The sequence below is a fragment of the Balaenoptera musculus genome, chromosome 11, assembly GCF_009873245.2.
Source record: "Balaenoptera musculus isolate JJ_BM4_2016_0621 chromosome 11, mBalMus1.pri.v3, whole genome shotgun sequence".
In the NCBI taxonomy this organism is placed as follows: domain Eukaryota; kingdom Metazoa; phylum Chordata; class Mammalia; order Artiodactyla; family Balaenopteridae; genus Balaenoptera; species Balaenoptera musculus.
In genome coordinates, this window is record NC_045795.1 from 35,764,021 (window position 1) to 35,781,163 (window position 17,143).

Here is a 17,143-nt window from a genome sequence, read left to right on the forward strand (position 1 = left end):
ATTTCCTACTGATTGTACTTAGTTGATAATTGGAAATGTACTATGAAAAGCTGAAATAAAATTGTACCTTTTTCCCTTTCAAATGATTAAGTACTAAGTGTCAATTAAATATCCTTTTGCAATCTAACCTTTATAAGAGCACAGTTTGGAATACATTTTTTTCATAGTGCCTGCAGAATTATTATCAGAAATGTCACAGACAGTTAACATAGCCAAAATCTTTACAGAACAGGTACCAATAAATATGACTGGCTGCAGTTTCCTAAGATCACTGTTGCCCTGGCTAGGGTGACTAAATGGAGTCTTTCCTAATCTAATCAATGAAAATATTTGACTTTGTGGGAGGGTCATTAAGCACCTGTTCCTTCTTGTATATAATTTATTGGCCATTTTGAAGAGATCAATATAAAAGCATCTGGTTGTGGGAACAATAAAATATAACAATTATTTGGAAATAAGCCAATATATATACACATTTCAATTTAGTGACATATGCCCAAGAAAAGATTGACTACGAATACTGGCAAGAACTCATAAAGAGATCTGAACTTTCTGCTGGCCACAGTCGAAGAGATGCCAGGATAGGAGGGGTAAGGATAGACACATGGAGTGGGAGAAAATTTGGAGTGAGGTACCAGTCCACACAATCACCAGAAAGCCAGTAAACTGTAGCGTTCTCTGCTAGAGATGCCCACTGCCTCTTCTTGAGTCATGGAGTATTAGAGACAGATGGGCTTCAGGCTCATCTGGACCATCCTCCTCATTTTACAGAACAGGTTTTCTGGCATGGTGCTGATGTTTCCTACTCAGCAATGGACACCTCTGCTTGACTGCAGCTGGGCAACTTCTAGTGTGTGAGGGATGAGAGGGAAGCAGTGATGTAAAACTGAACACCTGGACGGGACTACCTGTGCAGGTAGAGCAAATGACCTTGAAATCCCAGTCAAACGTGCCAGTGGAGGGCCCTGACTCAGTCTGCCACACCAACCTTCAGGTATTCACCTAAATTCCTGATTCTAGAACTTACATTTTTGCAGGCTCCGCTGCCCTGTTCTCATCTTGAGCCCTCCAGTGGCTAAAGAGCCTATATATCATTCTCTTTAAATCAGGACTGCTTTGTGGAAATTCACACTTTAAGGAAAAGGGAAATTATGGAAACACTTTTGCAACCGGCATTAGAAATTAAGCCCAGGTGTTGGCTACACTATCAAATCAATAGCCCGGGTAGCTTTTAGTATGCTAACAGCCCCAAACAAATCTCCTTGCCCTACTTAGGGTTTTAAAAGAGAGGCTTCCCTTGCAATAGACACATGCTTAATGTGTCTTAAAACTTAGACTCTAGAAAATCTAATTTTAGTACTGATTTTACTTTGAGTATGCTTATTGTTCCAGCCTAAAATTGTCTTTCTATTAATAAGTGAAAGATTTGCTGTAGTCTTATTTAGAATTTTTATTATGTTTCTGAAACCAGGTAGTCTTTTCTACACTAATGTTTTTAAGTCAATAGTATAATTACATTTCAATTAACTAAATTCACTTTACAGCCACATTTTTTTTTTTTTTTTAATAAATTTATTTATTTATTTATGTTTATTTTTGGCTGTGTTGGGTCTTCGTTTCTGTGCGAGGGCTTTCTCCAGTTGCGGCGAGCGGGGACCACTCTTCATCGCGGTGCGCGGGCCTCTCACTATCACGGCCTCTCCCGTTGCGGAGCACAGGCTCCAGACGCGCAGGCTCAGTAGTTGTGGCTCACGGGCTTCGTCGCTCCGTGGCATGTGGGGTCATCCCAGACCAGGGCTCGAACCCGTGTGCCCTGCATTGGCAGGCAGACTCTCAACCACTGCGCCACCAGGGAAGCCCTACAGCCACATTTTTAAAAACACATCTCTTCTGTAAAATAAAGGACACTAAAAAGTAAGTGATCCTGGAAGAGGAAGCTGTTTTAGATGTCTCTTGGTACAAACTCCCTCCCATCTAGCAATCCGCTCACACTCAGTTCCTGCTGGGATGTTGCCAGAACGGAGATCTTGGTGAAGTGGCCCCGACTAACCCTGAACAGCTCAAATTACCCCAAGGTCTTGAAATCCTCTTCTGGTAATACCAACCTGCGGTCTAGTCATAGAGAGTAAATTTTATCTCACTTTCACATGCCGGTTTTTAAAATCTGTGAAGACAGGTATTATGCCTCATCTGTCTTCTGAAGATCATTTACAATGAACCACAAAAGTATGTGCTGACAATACCTATCCATTTAAAAAATATTTTCTCCCCTGACTATAAACATCTCTATGTGAAGTCATTGATTTCAGTATCTTAGCCAAATCCTTGGTACCCATCCACACAATGGAAGCAAAAATTGTTTTAAGAAGCAAGAAAACGTTTTTTATTGTTGGGGGCACTCACCGCAGGTGGGAGGGCTGTAGCCCAGGTAGCCTCGGGGCTCCCAGCTGATAAGTGCATTTCTCCCAGACTTGGGGATGCAGGACAGGGTAGACCCAGGAGCATAGTCATACCTGCATTAGGACATCAGCCTCTCACTTTTTGGTTGAAAAGCTAAACTTGCCTCAGCCCAGCCTAAGGCTCAGGTGAAGCTCTAACGCTCAGCAGTGAGGGGTAGAGGCTGAGAACAGGAGAGAGGGGGCCCTGGATGGCCAGAGGGCACCACCCTGTTTTTCTTGCGTGAAGAAGGATGGTGTATTACAGAACTTTCAGACCGTCCAGAAATTTTACCACAATTAAAGATTTATTTAGATGAGTTCTCAAAGTGCGGTCTGGGACCCCGAAGGCCCCCAAGTTCCTTTTAGGTGGGTCCACAAAGTTGAATTTTTTTCATAGTAATACTACGACATTATTTGACTTTTTACTCTCCTTCTCTGGGGAGTGTACAGTGGAGTTTTCCAGAGGCTACATGACCTGTGATACCACAACAGACTGGATGGAGAAGCAGATATGAGGATCCAGCTGTCTTCTATTAAACCAGACATAAAAGAGATTTGCAAAAACGTAAAACAATTCCACTTTTCTCTTTAAATGGTTTTGTTTTGGAAAATATACTTATTTTTAAAATATAAATGTTATGCTAACATGTGATGGGTTTATTAATGTTATTTCACAATAAATTAATAAATATTTTTGAAATTTTTTAGTTTACATTTCTAATATGTTAAATATCACTAGTTGTAATCCATATAAACAAGAGCTATTTGGGGTCCTCAATCATTTCGTAAAGGGGTCTTGAGATAAAAAAAATTTTTTGAGAAAAACTGATGTTGATTAACAAGCAAACATCTGGGAGGTTCAAGAAGTAGAAAATTATTGCCATCCAAACTGGGTAGTGAATTCATGTAAATGGCTTGCTTTCCTATTACCTGGCTGAGTGGATTGAGAGAATGAAAAGTATGGAGGGCAAGAGACAGAAAAAAGGGCTAAATTTAAATAATGGACAAAGCTGGCTTGGGTAAGAGAGGTGGGGAGAGATTCTCAGTCCAGAGGATTAAGATATCTGGAGACCCAAAGACAGAGGAACCCAAAGATGGGGAAAGGGTACAGAAAAGGCAATTGAGAGAGAAAGTGGAGTAGAAAAGAAAAGTGCAGATTGTAATTTTGCAAGATGCTTGAGCAAGGGTAAGAAAGAGAAGACCAAAAGGTAAAAAAGAAGGATTGAGCAGAGAGAGGAAGGGACTGACTGAAACATACTGTGCTCAGCCTTGTGGAACCCAAAGACAGCCCTGTGCGCCAGGCGGAAAGGGTACCTCACCTCATGTGGAATGTAATCAGGAGGCAGCTTGCTCAGCATATCTTCGGATAACCTATAAACAATGGCTTCCCGGGTCTCTCCCATGCCACCTCCACTCTCTTTGGGTTGAATGTTGGTAATTGTTTCAAGAACAGCAGAAGCAGTGTTACTCTGATACCTGACAAAAAGAACTGAACTGTTCAGAATGTGGCATGGAAACGTATCTTCAGAGATAATTATCAATGTGAAAATTAAATTATGAATAACTTAAATCAAATCCAGCCAAAAAAGGGGGAAAAAGGAAAACTTTACCATCAACATACAGGAAGGAAAAAACTAGAGGTCCATTCTACTTCCTCCTATTAGGACATCAAGAACATCACAGAAATGAAAGCTCTCCATCTTCAGGGAAAGATTCCATGAAAGTCCATAATAATCCAAAGCAGTGCTAGCCAATCTTGCTTGTAGCTAACCTCATACTGGACAAGGAGCCCACCTCCTTTTATTCTCCCCTGCTTATGGACTGGTCCTAAGAATCTGCCATTATATGACAATTTGTTAGCTTGAAGAGCACTGCTCATATTTCTTCACTGAATTATAAATTATTAAAATTTCCTTGGTCTTTTCTGTTTTGTTTTCTTACTTTCCCACTTGTTTTATGATTTCCAAAGTGTTCTATTGGCACCACTTATCTAAATGCAGCTACTCATCTTTAAAATTCACATATTCAATAAAGATTTACAATGCACCAGGCACTGAGCTAGGTGTTAGGATATGGTAGTGAATAGGTCCCTGACTTTGTCCCTTTCTTTAGTGGAGGAGGGGGACATTGGTCAATACCACTGTAATAATTGCTATGGAAAAGAAGAACAGGATGCTTTAAGATAGTACAGTCTCTCTCTCTCTCATTCTCACTCTCTAGCTCTTTTTTTGAATTGACCAGATGCTCTGAGGAGCCCGAACTTAGTTTTGGTCCCAAAGTTGCTGGGTCGACCAGCAGTCTGAATACACAGATTATGGGGTGTGTGTGTGTGCATGTGGTGGTTTACTCTAGAAGATCAGGGAGGTTCTCTCTTAAAATGTCACATGTAAGCTGAGGCCTGAAGAATAAGCAGGTCAGCCAGGCAAAACAGAGTGGAAGTGGGAGGCAAGAGAGGACATTCAGATAAGAGGTAAGGCTTGGAGGCGAGAAGGACTTCACTGCATTTGAGTAACAGAGACAAGGCCAGCGAGGCTGGAGCCAGTGAGTTAGAAGCAGAGATGAGGATGGAGATAAGGTCAGGGCCAGACCATGCAGGGTCACGTGGGCTGCTTTAGGCAAGCACAGAAGACTTCCCAAGCAGGGGTTCAGCATGACCAGATTTAAATTTTTCTGTCTTTCTTGAACTCCTAATTTACCATCTATAAACATTTCACAGTTAAACTGTTTTGAGTTACTGTTTTGTTTTGTTTGTAAATTTTGTCTCTTGTTCAGATGTAAACCACATTTACATTTCCTTTTGTAGATGTTAGAGGCAAATTTAAAAGGAATCCAACAAATGCTTGAGATTAGTGATTTGTTTTTCTGTTTTATTTCCTTGGACATAAAATAAACCTTGGTAATATGGCTATATGTATAAAAATTTTAATGTGCTTACCTTTTAATCTAGCAATTCTATGCCTAAGAATCCATTCTAAAGAGAGAATCAGACATTTTAATTTCTGACAGTACAGTGCAATTGTTACCCTGAACAACTCTTGTGAAAATAGCTAAAAGTGCTGGATAAGATATGAAAAACATTACAGAACTGGCAAGAAACTAAGAAATCCAGAGGGTCAAACAAAATATACAATGAAAACTGGAATCCAGAAACAAGCCAGATTTCACCAAGGGGGCATCAACTGAGCCCTGGTGTTCTTGCGTGTCTGTTGGGATGGTACAATGAGAGAATAGGTAAGCCATATGCCCAAGGAAGAAAGTCTAATAGGAAACTCCTACATAAATCTGGTACTTCATAGGGCTAATCACTTAGTATAAAAGTCAACTAGAAATAACCCACCTGTCAGAAGGGGATGGTAGGTAAATTGTTCTACCTAGCTTGGTGGGAAAAAAAAAATCTTTCCTAAGAATTCTTAATTTGTGACATTAATTAACATTCATTCATTTACTTGTGTGATTTGAAAAAACTCAAGCCAAAGATTTATTTTCAGGTGGTCCCAGGAAGACACAGGTGGCATCTGGCAGATGCAAACATGAATCTTTCATGGAACAATATGCTTTCGACCCAAGTCTCAAAGAATCCAACAGTTAATTTCCAATAAACATGAGCTCACAGTCAGGAGTTAAAAAACTCATAGAGGAACAGGCACTGTGAGCAAGAGCCAACTAAACAAAAGGAAGCAGAACCAGACCTGCAAAGATCTCAGATAGTGAATTTTCAGATGCACATTATGCTTTTACTATACTGAAGAATAAAAAGGTGATTGAAAATATAAGTATGAAACAGAAAACTATAAACATGAATAGCATATTTGAAAAAGAGCCAGAGAGAACTTATGAAAATTTTAAAAATTAAAACCTGCATTAGTTTTTTTTATTGATGCTGTAACAAATTACCACAAAATAAGTGGCTTAAAACAACATAAATGTGGGACTTCCCTGGTGGCTCAGCAGTTAAGAATCCACCTGCCAATGCAGGGGACACGGGTTTGATCCCTGATCCGGGAAGGATCCCACAAGCCGTGGAACAACTAAGCCCCTGCACCACAACTACTGAAGCCCACGCGCTCTAGAGCCCGCGTGCTGCAACTACTGAAGTCTGTGCGCCTACACCTGGTGCTCCGTACAAGAGAAGCCACCACAATGAGAAGCCCGCGCACTGGAACAAAGAGTAGCCCCTGCGCGGCGCAACTAGAGAAAGCCCGCGCGCAGCAATGAAGACCCAGTGCAGCCAAAAAACCAAAAAACAACAAAAAAACTCCCACATAAATGTATTATTTCACAGTTCTGTAGTTAATAAGTCTGATATAGGTCTCACTGGGCTAAAATTAAGGTGAGCAGGCTGGGTTCCTTTCTGTAGGCTGTTGGGAAAGACCCATTTCCTTGCTCATTTGAGTTGCTGACAGAATTCACTTTCTTGCAGTTGTTGGGACCATGGTCCCCAATGAGAGACCATTGCTAGAGGGTGCTGGCTGTCAGGTAAGGACCCTTCCTAGATTCTAGGGTCCATCTGCATTCCTTGGTTCATGGTCCCCTTCCTATATTTTAAAAGCCAGCAATGGCAGGTCAAGTCCCTCTCTTTGAATCTTTCCTCCTTGTACCATTTCATCTCTCTGACACACTCTTCTGCCTCCTTCTTCCACTAAGAGCTCATGTGATTAAATTGGGCCCACTTGGATAATCTAGGATAACATCCCCATCTCAAGGTCCTTAACCTTAATAATATCTACAAAGTCCTATTTGTCACATAAGGTAACATATTTACAGGTTCTGAGGTTAGGATGTGGACATCTTTGGGGGAGGTGTCTACCTAATAACAGTTAGTGATGGCTTAAACAGCAGATTAGATATAGCCAAGGAAATAATTAGAAAACTGGAAAATAGATCTGAAGACCTTATCTAGAATGCTGCAGAAGGGAAAATAAATGGGAAATATAAAGAAGCGGTTAAGAGGCATGTAGGCTAAAGTAGTAAGCTCTAACATACATCTCAAAAAAGTTTCAGAAAGATAGAAAAGGGAGAATAAAAAAGAGATAATAACTGATGAAATAATGGCTGAGAACTGATGAAAGATTTGAATCCTCAAGTTCAGGAAACTCAATGCATCCTAAACAGGAAAAACAAACAAATAAGTAAATAGCCATATGTAGACATATCACCATGAAAATGTTGAACATCAAAAGCAAAGACAGTATCTTAAAAGCAGTCAGAGAGAAAAACAAATTATCTAGAGGGAAATGACAATTAGACTGACAGCCAATTCCTCAGCAGCAGCAATGAAAGCCAGAAGAAAACAGAATAGTATATTCTGTGTGCTAGGATAAGATAACTGTAAATCTAGAATTGTATACCAAGCAAAATTATCTTTCATGAATTAGGGCAAGGCTAAAGATTTGAACATACATTTCACCAAACAAGGTAGCTATACTTATGGCCAATTGTACATGAAAAGATGCTCAACCTCATTATTTACTAGGAAAATGTAAACTAAAACCACAATGAGATACCACTTCACATTTACAAGAATGGTTATAATCAAAAAACAGATAATAACAAGTGTTCACAAGGATGTGGAGAAACTTAAGCCCTCATACATTGCTGGAGGGTACTGTAAAATGGTTCAGACTCTTTGGAAAACAATTTAGCACTTTCCTAAAATGTTAGGGGGATAGATTAATCATATGACCCAATAATTACATTCCTATTTATCTATTCAAGAGAAATGAAAAGGCATGTCCACACAAAATCTTGTCTGTGAATATTCCAACAGCATTATTCATGATAGCCAAAAGTGGAAACTACCCAAATGTCCATTAACTGGTGAATGGATAAACAAAATGTGTTATATTTGTATATTGGAATATTATTCAACAATCAAAAGCAATGAAGTACAGATACATGCTACAATGTGGATGAACTTCAAAAACATTATGCTAAGTTAAAGAATCCATACACAAAAGACCACATGCTGTATGATTCAAGTTATAGGAAATGTCCAGAAAAGGCAAATCTATAGAAACAGAAAGTAGATTAGTGGTGGCTTGAGGCTGGGGGTGAGAGTGTGAGTTTATTACAAATGGGCTCAGGAATTCTTTGGGAGTAATGGAAGTATTCTGAAATTAGAGAACAGTCTACTTAATATGAATGAATTTATGGTAGGCAAACTATATCTCAATAAAGCTGTTTTTCAAAAAAGGAGGGCAAAATAAGACATTTTCAGATAAAAACAAAAGAGTTTACAGTTAACAGGCCCTCAGTGAAGGAAATTCTAAAGTGCATATTTCAGAAAGGAGGTTAAATATTCTGATGGAAGATTTGAGCTGTAGAAAAGATGCATCAATGCATGGGTAAACATTATGGTATAAAACAATAATTATATGCCTCATTGTGGGGTTAGAAAAGAAACAAGATAAAATTAAAACCCTAAAATTCCAGGAGAGGAGTAATGTAGTTAAAGTTGCCTAAGAGTTTTAATTGAGAAGAGGGTAAAGATGTTCATTTTAGGTTTAATTAAAAATGGATGTTGGGACTTCCCTGGTGGCACAGTGGTTGGGAATCCGCCTGCCAGTGCAGGGGACATGGGCTTGAGCCCTGGTCCAGGAAGATCCCACATGCTGTGGAGCAACTAAGCCTGTGCACCACAACTACTGAGCCCACGTACCACAACTACTGAAGCCCATGTGCCTAGAGCCCATGCTCCGCAACAAGAGAAGCCACCGCAATGAGAAGCCCGTGCACCACAACGAAGAGTAGCCCCCACTCGCCACAACTAGAGGAAACTCGCATGCAGCAACAAAGACCCAAGGCAGACAAAAATAAATAAATAAAAAATAAAATTAAAAAAAAAAAAGGATGTTAAAATTTCTAGAGTAACCAGTAAAAGAAGAGAAACACAGTACATAACTTCCAAAGTAGCCAAGGGGGAAAATTACAATGAGAAAAATTAATATTCAGCAAAAGTCAAAAAAGAGGAAGAAGAAACAAACAGAAATAGTGGTGCAAAAAAGGCAATGTTTTATATTTATTCTTTGCATTTTACATGTTATAAATGCTCTTGTATTTATTCAACATTTAATAAATCAGTTTTAAAAATAATCAGACAAATATACAAAGATGTATGTACAAGACTGTTTATAACAGTATTTGTAATAATAAATCCTGAACAAGCTCTATAAAAATCTATACATCCAGGAAAAATGGTGATGTAGCTCTATATTAATTGATAAGGTGGAGTTATTGAATTAGGATTATTCAATGAAATAGCATGGTACAAATCCATATAGTATAATCTAATTTTTTGTTAATAATATTGTATGTATAGTCATAGAAAAAAAACCTAGAAGAGTATTTTCATTGTGGGAATTTGGTATGAGTTTTTGCTGTAATTATTACTTTTTGCCTTTCTATTTTCTGTATTGTTAATTTTTCTCAATGAAAAAGTATAATTTTTATAATAAAGAGTATTAAAACCATTTTCATTCTGAAAAATAGAAAAACAAAGAAGCCCCCAGATGCAAAGACCACCACAATTGTCAAGAACTCGACAGAGATGAATCAGTGAGAAATGTTTTACGTTCCTTGAAACACATCTTAACAAACTCCTAGTAACATTTATGTCCCATAAAAAGGACCCCTTCTGCCTTTTCTTATAGCATATGGAATGAGAGTATTACACCTCTCTCTCTCTCTCTTTCTTCATCTCTAGGTGTGAATTAAACAAACTTTTGTGCAAATTGCCTTACTAACAGGCAGAATCTTAAGGAGTTACTGCTAAAATTATCCAGGCTTCTTTGCTTATGAAAAAACTGCATTTTGAGAACAGAGGGAAATCTATTCAACTGGCCTTTAGTTAGTTCACTTAGGAAACCAGCTGAAGAATGTCGGAGATGCTTTTTTTTTTTTTTAATATATTTGCTTTTTTTTTAAACATCTTTATTGGAGTATAATTGCTTTACAATGGTGTGTTAGTTTCTGCTGTACAACAAAGTGAATCAGCTATACGTATACATATATCCCCATATCCCCTCCCTCCCACCCTCCATATCCCAGCCCTCTAGATGGTCACAAAGCACCGAGCTGATCTCCCTGTGCTATGCGGCTGCTTCCCACTAGCTATCTATTTTACATTTTACATTTGGCAGTGTATATTTCACATTTGGTAGTGTATATATATCCATGCCACTCTCTCAGCTTACCCTTCCTCCTTCCCATGTCCTCAAGTCCATTCTCTACATCTGCATCTTTTTCCTGTCCTGCCCCTAGGTTCTTCAGAACCTTTTTTTTTTTTAGATTCCATATATATGTGTTAGCATACGGTATTTGTTTTTCTCTTTCTGACTTACTTCACTCTGTATGACAGACTCTAGGTCCATCCACCTCACTACAAATAACTCAATTTCATTTCTTCTTATGGCTGAGTAATATTCCATTGTATATATGTGCCACATCTTCTTTATCCATTCATCTGTCAATGGACACTTAGGTTGCTTCCATGTCCTGGCCATTGTAAATAGTGCTGCAATGTACATTGTGGTACATGACTCTTTTTGAATTATGGTTTTCTCAGGGTATATGCTCAGTAGTGGGATTGCTGGCTGAGTCATATGGTAGTTCTATTTTTAGTCTTTTAAGGAACCTCCATACTGTTCTCCATAGTGGCTGTATCAATTTACATTCCCACCAACAGTGCAAGAGGGTTCCCTTTTCTCCACACCCTCTCCAGCATGTATTGTTTGTAGATTTTTTGATGATGGTCATTCTGACTGGTGTGAGGTGATACCTCATCGTAGTTTTGATTTGCATTTCTCTAATGATTAGTGATGTTGAGCATCTTTTCATGTGTTTGTTGGCAATCTATACATCTTCTTTGGAGAAATGTCTGTTTAGGTCTTCTGCCGATTTTTGGATTAGGTTGTTTGTTTTTTTTGATATTGGGCTGCATGAGCTGCTTGTGTATTCTGGAGATTAATCCTGTCAGTTGCTTCGTTTGCAAATATTTTCTCCCATTCTGAGGGTTGTCTTTTCATCTAGTTTATGGCTTCCTTTGCTGTGCAAAAGCTTTTAACTTTTATTAGGTCCCATTTGTTTATTTTTGTTTTTATTTCCCTTTCTCTAGGAGGTGGGTCAAAAAGGATCTTGCTGTGATTTATGTCATACAGTGTTCTGCTTCTGTTTTCCTCTAAGAGATTTATAGTGTCTGGCCTTAGATTTAGGTCTTTAATTCATTTTGAGTTTATGTTTGTGTATGGTGTTAGGAAGTGTTCTGATTTCATTCTTTTACACGTAGCTGTCCAGTTTTCCCAGCACCATTCATTGAAGAGGCTATCTTTTCTCCATTGTATATTCTTGCCTCCTTTATCGAAGATAAGGTGACCATATGTGCATGGGTTTATCTCTGGGCTTTCTATCCTGTTCCATTGATCTATATTTCTGTTTTTGTGCCAGTACCTATGTCTTGATTACTGTAGCTTTGTAGTATAGTCTGAAGTCCGGGAGCTTGATTCCTCCAGCTCCGTTTTTCTTTCTCAAGGTTATTTGGCTATTTGGGGTCTTTTGTGTTTCCACACAAATTGTGAGATTTTTTTGTTCTAGTTTGATGAAAAATGCCATTGGTAGTTTCATAGGGATTGCATTGAATCTGTAGATTGCTTTGGGTAGTATGGTCATTTTCACAATGTTGATTCTTCCAATCCAAGAACATGGTATATCTCTCCATCTGTTTGTATCATCTTTAATTTCTTTCATCAATGTCTTATAGTTTTCTGCATACAGGTCTTTTGTCTCCCTAGGTAGGTTTATTCCTAGGTATTTTATTCTTTTTGTTGCAATGGTAAATGGAGGTGTTTCCTTCATTTCTCTTTCAGATTTTTCATCATTAGTGTATAGGAATGCAAGAGATTTCTGTCCATTAATTTTGTATCCTGCAACTTTACCAAATTCATTGATTAGCTCTAGTAGTTTTCTGGTAACATCTTTAGGATTCTCTATGTATAGTATCATGTCATCTGCAAACAGTGACAGTTTTACTTCTCCTTTTCTGATTTGGATTCCTTTTATTTCTTTTACTTCTCTGATCACTGTGGCTAAAACTTCCAAAATATGTTGAATAATAGCAGTGAGAGTGGGCAACCTTGTCTTGTTCCTGATCTCAGCGGAAATTGTTTCAGTTTTTCACCATTGAGAATGATGTTTGCTGTGGGTTTGTCATATATGGCCTTTATTATGTTGAGGTAAGTTCCCTCTATGCCAACTTTCTGGAGGGTTTTTATCATAAATGGGTGTTGAATTCTGTTGAAAGCTTTTTCTGCATCTATAGAGATTATCATATGATTTTTATCCTTCAGTTTGTTAATATGGTGTATCACATTGATTGATTTGCATATATTGAAGAATCCTTGCCTTCCCGGGATAAACCCCACTTGATCATGGTGTATGATCCTTTTAATGTGTTGGATTCTGTTTGCTAGTATTTTGTTGAGGATTTTTGCATCTGTGTTCACCAGTGATATTGGCCTGTAGTTTTCTTTTTTTGTGACACATTTGTCTGGTTTTGGTATCCAGGTGATGGTGGCCTCGTAGAATGAGTTTGGGCATGTTCCTCCCTTTGCTATATTTTGGAAGAGTTTGAGAAGGATAGGTGCAAGCTCTTCTCTAAATGTTTGATAGGATTTGCCTGTGAAGCCATCTGGTCCTGGGCTTTTGTTTGTTGGAAGATTTTTAATCACAGTTTCAATTTCAGTGCTTGTGATCGGTCTGTTGATATTTTCTGTTTCTTGCTGGTTCAGTCTCAGAAGGTAGTGCTTTTCTAAGAATTTGTCCATTTCTTCCAGGTTGTCCATTTTTTTGGCATATAGTTGCTTGTAGTAATCTCTTATGATCCTTTTTATTTCTGCAGTGTCAGTTGTTACTTCAACTTTTTCATTTCTAAATCTATTGATTTGAGTCTTTTCCCTTTTTTTCGTGATGAGCCTGGCTAATGGTTTATCAATTTTGTTTATCTTCTCAAAGAACCAGCTTTTAGATTTATTGATATTTGCTATCATTTTCTTCATTTCTTTTTCATTTATTTCTGATCTGATCTTTATGATTTCTTTCCTTCTGCTAGCTCTGTTTTTTTTTTTTTTTGTTTTTCTTCTTCTTTCTCTCTAATTGCTTTAAGTGTAAGGTTAGGTTGTTTATTTGAGATTTTTCTTGTTTCTTGAGGTAGGATTGTGTTGCTATAAACTTCCCTCTTCGAACTGCTTTTGCTGCATCCCATAGGTTTTGGGTCATCGTGTTTTCATTGTCATTTGTTTCTAGGTATTTTTGATTTCCTCTTTGATTTCTTCAGTGTTCTCTTGCTTATTTCATAGTGTATTGTTTAGCCTCCATGTGTTTGTATTTTTTACAGTTTTTTTCCTGTATTTGATATCTAGTCTCATAACATTGTGGTCAGAAAAGATACTTGATACGATTTCAATTTTCTTAAGTTTACCAAGGCTTGATTTGTGACACAAGATATGACCTATCCTGGATAATGTTCCATGAGCACTTCAAAAGAAAGTGTATTCTGTTGTGTTTGGATGGAATGTCCTATAAATATCAATCAAGTCCATCTTGTTTAATGTGTCGCTTAAAGCTTGTGTTTCCTTATTTATTTTCATTTTGGATGATCTGTCCATTGGTGAGAGTGGGGTGTTAAAGTCCCCTACTATGATTGTGTTACTGTCAATTTCCCCTTTTATGGCCCTTAGCATTTGCCTTATGTATTGAGGTGCTCCTATGTCAGGTGCATAAATATTTACAATTGTTATATCCTCTTCTTGGATTGATCCCTTGATCATTATGTAGTGTCCTCCTTTGTCTCTTGTAATAGTCTTTATTTTAAAATCTATTTTGTCTGATATGAGAATTGCTATTCCAGCTTTCTTTTGATTTCCATTTGCATGGAATATCTTTTTCCATCCCCTCACTTTCAGTCTGTATGTGTCCCTAGGTCTGAAGTGGGTCTCTTGTAGACAGCATATATATGGGTCTTGTTTTTGTATCCATTCAGCCAGTCTGTGTCTTTTGGTTGGAGCATTTAATTCATTTACATTTAAGGTAATTATCGATATGTATGGTCCTATTACCATTTTCTTAATTGTTTTGTGCTTGTTATTGTAGGTCTTTTCCTTCTCTTGTGTTTCCTGCCTAGAGAAGTTCCTTTAGCATTTGCTGTAAAGCTGGTTTGGTGGTGCTGAATTCTCTTAGCTTTTGCTTATCTGTAAAGATTTCAATTTCTCCATCGAATCTGAATGAGATCCTTGCTGGGTAGAGTAATCTTGGTTGCAGGTCTTTCCCTTTCATCACTTTAAATATGTCCTGCCACTCCCTTCTGGCTTGCAGAGTTTCTGCTGAAAGATCAGCTGTTAACCTTATGGGGATTCCCTTGTATGTTATTTGTTGTTTTTCCCTTGCTGCTTTTAATATTTTTTCTTTTTATTTAATTTTTGATAGTTTGATTAATATGTGTCTTGGTGTGTTTCTCCTTGGATTTATGCTGTATGGGACTCTCTGTGCTTCCTGGACTTGATTGACTATTTCCTTTCCCATATTATGGAAGTTTTCAACTATAATCTCTTCAAATATTTTCTCAGTCCCTTTCTTTTTCTCTTCTTCTTCTGGGACCCCTATAATTCGAATGTTGATGTGTTTAATGTTGTCCCAGTGGTCTCTGAGACTGTCCTCAATTCTTTTCATTCTTTTTTCTTTATTCTGCTCTGTGTTCATTATTCCCACTGTTTTATCGTCCAGGTCACTTGTCCTTTCTTCTTCTTCAGTTATTCTGCTATTGATTTCTTCTAGAGAATTTTTAATTTCATTTATTCTGTTGTTCATCATTGTTTGTTTGCTCTTTAGTTCTTCTAGGTCCTTGTTAAACGTTTCTTGTATTTCCTCCATTCTATTTCCAAGATTTTGGATCATCTTTAGTATCACTACTCTGAATTCTTTTTCAGATAGACTGCCTATTTCCTCTTCATTTGTTTGGTCTGGTGGGCTTTTATCTTGCTCCTTCATCTGCTGTGTATTTCTCTGTCTTCTCATTTTGCTTAACTTACTTTGTTTGAGGTCTCCTTTTCCCAGGCTGCAGGTTCGTAGTTCCCATTGTTTTTGGTGTCTGCCCCCAGTGGGTAAGGTTGGTTCAGTGGGTTGTGTAGGTTTCCTGGTGGAGGGGACCGGTGCCTGTGTTCTGGTAGATGAGGCTGGATCTTTCTTTCTGGTGGGCAGGGCCACGTCTGGCAGTGTGTTTTGGGATGTCTGTGAAGTTAATATGATTTTAGGCAGCCTCTCTGCTAATGGGTGGGGTTGTGTTCCTTTTTTGCTAGTTGTTTGGCATGGGGTGTCCAGCACTGGAGCTTGCTGGTCATTGAGTGGAGCTGGGTCTTAGCGTTGAGATGGAGATCTCTGGGAGAGCTCTCGCTGATTGATATTATGAGGGGCTAGCAGGTCTCTGGTGGACCAATGTCCTGAACTCGGCTCTCCCACCTCAGAGGCTCAGGCCTGACACCCGGCCAGAGCACCAAGACCCTGTCAGCCACACAGCTTAGCCTTCTAAAAATGCATCAAGCATCCACTGCATAGAAGTCTGATTTTCTCCTGTTGTAATTCATTCAGGAAAGTTTCTAGAGATCCAGTGGTGTGGGCATGTCAAGCTCTCCCTTTTATAGCCATGAATAAGTTGCTGTATCTGGCCCTTCCTTTCCAGTCCTTGCAGACTGGCTCTATTAGGTCACTCTTCTGACGCTCAGCAAGGCTGCTTACCGCTGCAGTCAGCAGCTCATTTCCCACTTTCTCCTCTGCAGTCAGGATGCCTGTCACCTCACAGGGCAAAGCCTGCAGCCGTCCTTGTTTGCTTCGTCGTGGAACTGAAACACTAGCTCTTCTCCGTTCTCAAGCCGGCTGAGTTCCCAACCTGAGATGCTTCTGTCGTCAGCATTTTTATCGACTGATTGGCAGGTAGAATCATTTTTATTGATTGATTGGCATCGGGACTCAAACCTGCATGTCCAGACAATCGCATCCTTTCCAAAAGTCGTAGCTAAGGTAACTGCAACTGCTACCAGGCTTTACATGCTGGATTTGGGGTCGGATATGGTGATTATGAGGGTCCTGTGTCAGACCAGTAAATGTTTGTAACCCAACCAGAGTTGGGGTATTAACTCCACATGACCTTTAAACATATGAATTACACAATAAGGGCAACAAGATAAAAGGTGATTTTTAACAAATGAAAATTGATTTTGTGTAATTTTACATATAATTTTAATTTTTAAATTAATTTTTGGTGAGTAGCCTCTATTCAGATGTTGCAGTTTTAGAGTATCCCAAAAGACATTTATTTTAAAAGTTGAAAGATGAACATGTCAAGCACACACACAGTTGAACATATGAATAGAAAGCAAAACATTCTGGTAAAATGGCACCAAAGGCACTTGCAACCTATTCCTAACCCATTCCTGTTATCCCAGTTTTTAAAAGTCATACAAAGTATAAGAAAAATGCAAATAACTCTAAGCGGGGAAAATCCTATGAAAATAGCTGATGGGACAGCAAAATGCAGTTATCAAAGGTGAAGGATCCACATGCTATTATATGCAATTTTCAGAAATCTAATTTCTATGTGATTCATAATATTCCATGATCTCATTGTAGCTTTAGATACAGTGGAGATAGAATATATGGGTGAA

At 38.5% G+C, this 17,143-nt stretch overlaps 1 protein-coding gene across 1 annotated transcript in view; it reads right to left on the bottom strand.

Moving 5' to 3' along the window:
- The window catches only part of LOC118904403 (dynein heavy chain 8, axonemal), a 325,133-nt gene that overhangs the window by 15,853 nt on the left and 292,137 nt on the right, over positions 1–17,143 (bottom strand). The window contains exon 86 of the mRNA XM_036870462.1: positions 3,758–3,914. Coding sequence (XP_036726357.1) covers positions 3,758–3,914 — 157 coding nt within the window. The remainder of the gene's footprint in view (positions 1–3,757; positions 3,915–17,143) is intronic.